The sequence below is a fragment of the Nannospalax galili genome, unplaced genomic scaffold (assembly GCF_000622305.1).
Source record: "Nannospalax galili isolate Female #2095 unplaced genomic scaffold, S.galili_v1.0 scaffold307, whole genome shotgun sequence".
Classification (NCBI taxonomy): domain Eukaryota; kingdom Metazoa; phylum Chordata; class Mammalia; order Rodentia; family Spalacidae; genus Nannospalax; species Nannospalax galili.
In genome coordinates, this window is record NW_008359625.1 from 3605069 (window position 1) to 3612852 (window position 7784).

At 40.6% G+C, this 7784-nt stretch overlaps 1 protein-coding gene across 1 annotated transcript in view; it reads left to right on the top strand.

Moving 5' to 3' along the window:
* The window catches only part of Akr1d1 (aldo-keto reductase family 1 member D1), a 27430-nt gene extending 21112 nt beyond the window's left edge, over window positions 1–6318 (top strand). The window contains exons 6-9 of the mRNA XM_029558873.1: window positions 696–805; window positions 1876–2041; window positions 4161–4243; window positions 6076–6318. Of these exons, the coding sequence (XP_029414733.1) occupies window positions 696–805; window positions 1876–2041; window positions 4161–4243; window positions 6076–6118 (402 nt within the window). The 3' untranslated portion in view covers window positions 6119–6318. The remainder of the gene's footprint in view (window positions 1–695; window positions 806–1875; window positions 2042–4160; window positions 4244–6075) is intronic.
* Window positions 6319–7784: the final 1466 nt, after the last annotated feature.

A 7784-nucleotide genomic window follows, 5' to 3' on the forward strand; every position in this document is an offset into this window, starting at 1 on the left:
TTCGCCTGTGATGTTTCATATAGCAAAAATGCACTAATGGGTAAATTTTATTATTTTTATTTTATGTGTATGCGTGTATTACCTGCATGTATTAAGTGCACCCATGTCGTGCAATGCCCTCAGAGGTCAGAAGAGACTGTTGGATCCCCTGGAACTGGAGTTACATATGGACAGTTGTTAGCTGCCACGTGGGTGCTAGGATTCAAACCAGGGTCTTCTGAAAGAACAACCAGTGTTCTTAACTGCTGAACCACTCTCCAGCCCCCAGAGAAAGCTGAATTTAAATGTGATTTTTATATTACATGTAAAACTAGTAAACTTTTGTTTTATATTTTATTATGTCTTGTGTAAGCAAGGGATAAAGTGTCAATAGATGCACATTGTTTCAACCTTATTCAAAATCAATTTTTTCTTTTTTGTGTTTTGTTTATTTTTTAATTGCATTTATTTATTTAGTGTGTGTGCATATGTGTAGTGCCATGCAGCTCTTGTGGAGGTCAGAGGACAACTTTCTGGAGTTGGTTGTTTCCTTCCACCATGTGGGTCCTGGGAATTGAACTCAGGTTGTCAGGCTTGGTGTCACATGCATTTACCCACTGAGCCATCTCACCAGCCCTCAAATAACTCTTTAAAAGCTCTATGTATTTGACTACAGGCCTTAACTTTGTTCTCTGTTTTCCAATGTAAACACACAGGTTGAGTGCCATCCTTATTTCACCCAGCCAAAGCTCTGGAAATTTTGCCAGCAACATGACATTGTTATTGTTGCATATAGCCCTTTGGGGACCTGTAGGAACCCATCATGGTAAGTAATGCTGTATTCTCTTCAGGATGTCTCTCCTTTGGTGTAGGTATGAAATCAACATGAAATACCATAAAGTCAAATTTACTTCTGGGAGGCCCCGTTCTCTTCTTATGGACAAAACAGGCACAATGCATTAGGCTTTCCTTACAGAATTTATGATGTCTGGGAGGGGTTACTTACAAAGGCATATACCCTTGGGCTTTTCCCCCTACATCTCAGCTGAACTTTCCAGATCTGCAGCTGCCAGACCCCCGCCTGAGATGGCAAAGCTCTCCCCTCTTCCCTGGCTTCTTTCATGTCTATCCTTAGACCCGCCCCCTCATGCAATTGAAGCTGACCTATTGGGTGGGAAAGGTGACTGTCTCTCTCCCTTTATACCGAGTCTCTTAGGGTTCAGACATCCAGCTGTTGCTAATTCCTTCGATGGACACACCTCCCCAACAAGTACTCAGGTGGAATGATTCTAGTTGACCGTGTGAGCTTAACAAAGGAATAACCTTCACAAATCAGGATCCACATTAACAAATTAAAGCTCATAAGACCCTCCTTGATGAGGTTTTAGTTGTTGATTACATTAAATGCATGAAATTACCCATCAGCACCTGAAATGTGCAGTACAAGAATGTTCAGTAAATATAAGAAATGCTCAATAACTGAGTATTATTTGACGAAGAGTTTTATGGCCATGTTTTGAAAGTTTTTGAATTTCTTGATCTCTGTATTGAAGGGCGATACTCTCATGTGGGGAATCCACAGAACTTTAGAAAACCTTCTACTGTGATTCTAAGAGTTGTGTTATTTTTCCTACTCCAGTCTCTGCCTTCCCACTTGTCTGCTTTAGGCCAAGCTCTTGTAAGACTCACTATTTACGCTCTGAATCAGCTCCATACAGTTTCCTCTTTTGACTTCCTCAAGCTAAGAGCAACTCTTTGCTTCATGATTCTTTACCCTCAGAGTAGTTGGTTAGAGGGAACTTCAGTGTCGCAGCCGGTGACAGGGTAAATGGGGACACCAGCAGGGTGACTGATGAACTATTGTTTCCCATCTAAATATGACACTTTTTTTTTAAGGGTGAATATATCTTCTCCACCTTTGTTAAAGGATGAAATTCTAAACTCACTGGGGAGAAAGTACAATAAGACAGCAGCTCAGGTTGCATTGCGTTTCAACATCCAGCGAGGGATCGTTGTCATCCCTAAAAGCTTTCATCCTGAAAGGCTCAAAGAAAACTTTCAGGTAAGAGAATTATGTTTGGAAATGAGGGAGGGTGGCTCTGTTTGCTGTTTTACTCCTGGAGAATGTTCTTAGAAACTGTAACTACCTGTACCTCCACACTGTCATTTTTACATTTCCCCTGTGTCTCCTGCACCAAGTATTCCTCTCAACTATAACCCCCACTCTTACACGCCAAAATCCAATGTAGACACACTCCAGTTTCCTCTGCTCTTTCCATTTATAGCTAACCCCTTGAAGGAGAAGTCTCTTCTCATTGCCCTCCATTCACTCTCCTTACTTTCTCTTAGACCCATTCAAACCAAGCATCTACCCAGGCAGTCTGTGTGGGACAGCTCTTCTCAGAATCACCAAGGACTTCCATGTTGCTAACTCCAGCAGATCTTAGTCCCTGCGGGATCAACCACAGTTAGTACAATTGACCCTTTGTCCTTCTTGGAACATTTAGTGTGATAGAAACCTATAAAAGACACAGGTTTTGAAGACAATATTAAGAGCTTAAGGTTGTTGGTTGGTTGGATGGTTGGTTTTTGAAACAGGGTCTCATGTAGCCCATTCTGATCTCAAACTTGCTATGTAACTAAAAATGATCTTGAATGAAATCTTTCTGCTTTCCTCTCCAAAGAGCTGAGATTACAGACATGACCCAACATACCTGCAGTTAGTTCAATTTTTTAATGTGAAATCTCCATTCACCTAAGACTATCTGCCATAAACACAAAAAGATCACCAGAAATCAATTCACATTAAACAATACAAAACAGAAACAGCATGGAGAAGAATCTTAAAATTAGAACCAAACTTTGTGGAGTTATATTTATTTCATTTGCAACAAAATATTTAGGTCCTACTTGCACATGTACTGATTTCTAGAAGAAACAGAATCAGTGTTGGATTTTTAAGATTTAATTCTGTATATTTGTGTGTGTGTGTGTGTGCGTGCGCATGCACATGCATGTGTGTGCATGTGTGCGTGCGTGAGTGCATGCACGTGCGTGTGTGTGTGTGTGTGTGTGTGTGTGTGTGTGTGTACAGGTGGAGGCCAAAAGGAGGCTCCCTTTGGAGTTGGAATTACCAGTGTTTGTGCACCACCCGATGTGGGTGCTGGGATCCAAACTCCAGTCCCCTGATAGAGCAGCAAAGGCTCTTAACTGCAGAGCCGTCCCTTCAGCCCCTGGCTGTTTTAAAATATACCGGCCAAATTTGTGCTGTAACACAACATGGGTCCTATATTGCATAAAGATTTTGTAGAATGATCATAAAGAGAATAATTTTCATAAAAATTTTGTAGACATTCATCTGAAGGAGATGCCTAATCCTTAGGGATTTTTTCCTAAATCATATTCTTTTGATACCTACCAAAGTAGTTTTTTTTTTATTTTGCCTGATTCTTATTTGGCAAATACTGCGCCTATAATTAGAATAAATCTTCAAAATCCTTCTCATTGACTTCATAAAATTCTGCATAAAATTCCTGGGCTACATAGCAAGACCCTGTCTCAAAATATGAAATAAATAGAATAAAAAGTAATAATAATAAAATTTCAAGATTAGAGAAAAGCTAAAAATAAGCAAACATGAAGACTAGGGAAAATTTTAAAATATTTTATTTACTGTTTTTATTTTATTTTATGTGTATTGCCAGCATGTATGTAAGTGCACCCATGTTGTGCCACACCCATGGAGGTCAGAAGAGGGCATCGGATCCCCTGGAACTGGAGTTACTGATGGTTGTTAGCCACCATGTGGGTTCTGGGAACTTAACCCAGGTTCTCTGCAAGAGCAGCCAGTGCTTTTAACTGCTGAGCCATCTCTCCAGCCCTGGAAATTTTTTTAAGGGTAGGAAGGCAGTAGTGTAGAATAAAATACATTTGGAACTTTAGATTTCCTAAACACATCCTGTTCAGTGCATTTTGGGATTTCTTAAGAGCTGTTCAAAGCAGAACTGTTTCTAATACAAAGATCGGAACAGAAGATCAAGTTCCACACCCCTGCAACTTCAGCCCAGCTCTCAGACACCTACAGAGATGCTCACAGAAGGGCTCCCTCTTTGCCTCTGCTCCCTGGCCCCAAGCTTGACCCCTCTTCAAAAATATTTTGTCTTTTATTTTCATTATTTCAGATCTTTGATTTTTCTCTCACTGAAGAAGAAATGAAGAGTGTTGAAGCCTTGAATAAAAATACCCGCTTCGTGGACCTGCTCATGTAAGTCTTGTAGGATCATTAATTGGGTACTGCTTAGGGAGTTAAGTGTTAACCAACAAGGCTCCTGTGCACTTTGGACTGGGTCTGTAGCAGCACCAGGGTAAAAACGAGCAGCATCTCCTGCATGTTAAATATGCCTGGGTGAACTTCCTTCAACTTGGGTAAAGACATGACAAGAAGCCAGAGGAGGATGAACTCTTCGTGTTAAAGCTACAACACAAAAACTTAAACTGTTTATTTCTTACTAAAAAAAATCAAAGCATTACACAAATTGGAGCAGATTTGCTCTTTTTAGAATTCTGGGAGAGGCCTACTAATGCACCAGCAGAAAGAACAGCAGGTTGTGAACCAAGAACGCAGAATTTGGGGGCTGGAGAGATGACTCAGCAGTTGAGAACACTTGCTGCTCTTGCAGAAGACGTGAACTTGGTTCCCAAAATCCACATGACAGCTAACAACCACCCCTAACTCCAAGGGATCTGATGTCCTCTTCTGGCTCCACCAATATTCGTGTGGTATGCATAAACACACAGAGGCACATAAATAAAAATAAAGTTTTAAAAAGATTTGGAGTTTCAAGCTCTGACTCTCAGCTGACTTTCCCCTGAGAATTTTTCATACTCTGTCAAGGCATTGCCAAATTCAGCCACCCCACTCAAGTAGCCCTCTTCTCTCCAAACATGGCAGGTATGTTAAAATAAAGCTAGTATGCCTTATACACAGATATCCAAATATGTATTTGTATATGCACACTGTTTTTTATTCGTCACTATTTTCTATTAATCTTCACGTTTCAAATCATATCTTTATGTGACCTTCTCTTTAAGCAATGACTTAAAAGTTATCCATTAGAGTGATCCAGATAGTTTGAACACTATTGATTTCTCTATTTTTCATGAGTCAGAAAGTATTCTGGATGGACTGATATTGATTTTCTGAATTACTATAATAAACCTGCTTCCTAATATGTATTTTCCAGGGAGAAAACTGCTTGACATCAAAAAATACCACCCAGGCCCCAAACAAAAGAGAAAATATAAATATATGATGTCTTGCCAAATACTGAGTTATAAACTAAGTTATAAGTTATGTTAATAGCTCTTGAAAATACATGATTTCTTTTGAAGACATATCATTCATTTAAGAAGAAATGAAGCATAATGAATATACAATCTACTGTGTTTTTATACTGACAACATTATTTGATTTGCATTTCACATACTGATCACCAAGTTTAACAACATTTGGTGGGGGAATGACTCATGCTTACAGAAATAACTAGCATATCAACAAGGGGATACAGAGATCAGGCCCCATTAGTCAAAAATCCATGTCATTAAGGTGTTCTGGGCTATGATTCTTTTACAATGTTCATCCTGTTGATTCTGTTGATTGGAGAGTCCTGTTTGAGGTATATTTTAAGGTTGACGGTGCTTTTAGAGAGCTAAATCTTCGGTATGTTCCATGGCAGAGATACATGCCCTCCAGACACTGTAGATTCTGTTATTTAAGAGGTGGGAGCAGTATTATTGTGCTTGTTATTACAGATAGTAGCACTTCACATGCAAGCATGGCAGCTAAGATGCTTCCTTCTCTTTTCATCCTGAATAAAATGATGGAGCAGGAGCTAACTTTTCCATGCCCTACTACATGCATGCTCACTTCAGGGGAAGGTCCTGGCTTGAGGAGAAATGGTGAAGGCCGTGGGGGAGAAACAAGGGAGAAATAACCAGGAAGAAGGGGCAGAAAGTGACATTACCAAAGGATTCTGGGAGCTTAGTGGTGCCAACTTTCAAGTGAACCATTTTCCTCTTGGGGCATTGTCTTGGCAGATGGAGTGATCATCCTGAGTACCCGTTTCATGAAGAATACTGACAGGGAAGAGTTCTTCAGAAGAGTTTTCTCTCTCATTCAGGATCATGGGCTAATTCCCCACGATGTGAAAGTGAACTGGGCTTTTGCTATCCTGAGGTGAAGTTTCAATGGACCCACATCATGATGAACTTTTGTGTAGTATGGCCTGGCCTTAACTCTGACAAAGAAAAATAAATAAATCTGTCTAAATACTTATTTAATCAATGTCCTTGTGTCCCAGGGGTCTGGTTCCTCCAAGGGGCAGGGCCTGCTGCCGAGAATTGACTGCAGAGAGTTAGCCATGGAGAGAGGGGCTTTGTGGGCACCATTTTGGGACGGAAGCTGGGAACGGTCTTTGGTAGTAGGCATGGAGAGAAAGATGGACCCAGTGATTTTTCCTCCCCCGCATGGACTAGAGAGGGGGCATTTACCTACCTTGGGTGAGACTGCGGGCCCAAGGGCCCAAGATGTGTGGGCAAAAGCTCAAGGAGACTATGGGCAGGGGCAGAAATGATCTGGAATGGTGGCCGAGCTGGGCAGAGCTGGGTGCCGAGTGTTGGGTGTTGGTTTCTTTGTAAATTCCTCCATTTCCCCCCTCCCTACCCAAGATATAAAGTGAAAAATTCAGATCAAAATATGTTATACAGTTTTTCCAACAGTGCTTTGAACAAGAGACCCTGACAAAAGTGAGGGCGGGTCAAACAGAGAGCGGGAAGGTGAAAATTTAGTGGGACAATCCTCTAGATTGTTGACAGAAAAACACTAAACTTTACTTCAAAGGTAGCATTTAAAGACAAATAGCTCATGAATCTAGGACTATCAGAGGAAGTGTGAGTTGTTCAGCAGTTAACAGGACAAGGTTGAGGGGCTAGAATACTTACTTCTAAGTGCTGGTCATGACCTTGATCTACCAATGTGGGCTATTGGTTGCAAGACAGGTACAGCCAAAACATAAATCCAGATGTCATTGTCAACAGGAAGATGATTATTGTTGAGTAAAGAAAGAACTAAAGGTCTAAAAAAGTCTTAAGATAAAGGCAAGAATACAGTAGCATAGGCAGGGGCTGTAGGTCCTCAAAGGATGGAAACTTACTGATTCTTACTTCCTTTTTGTTTGGGGGACTGGGAAGTTGAGATAGGATCTCAGGTTGTCCTTGCTGTCCATGAGCTTATTATGTAACTGAGACTAGCCTTAAACTCTGAACTCCTGGTCTCTCTCACTCCATAATGGCCTGAACTTCCACATAGCTGGTACTGTACCTGTACCTGTACTCTTATAATCACTCTTGCAGCATTCATTAAGAAAACTATTATGTGAGGTAGATGGAAGCAACCAACTTACACAAATAAAACCTTGTATCATAAAACTATCCAAAGACAGTTAAATAGTTTATTATTTTTATTTTATGTATATGCATGTATTGCCTGCATGTAGATAAGTGCACCCATGCTGTGCAATGCCCATGGAGGACAGAAGAGACTGTCAGGTCCCTGGAACTGGAGTTACAGACAGTTGTTAGCTGCCATGTGGGTGCTAGGATTCAAACCCAGATCTTCTGCAAGATCAGTCAGTGTTCTTAACCACTGAGCTATCTTTCTAGCCCCCAAAGATGGTTATTTTAAATGAATGAATTTTTAAAGAAGGCTTTTAGAAGTATTGTTCTCATATGAATACAAAGTGAACGTA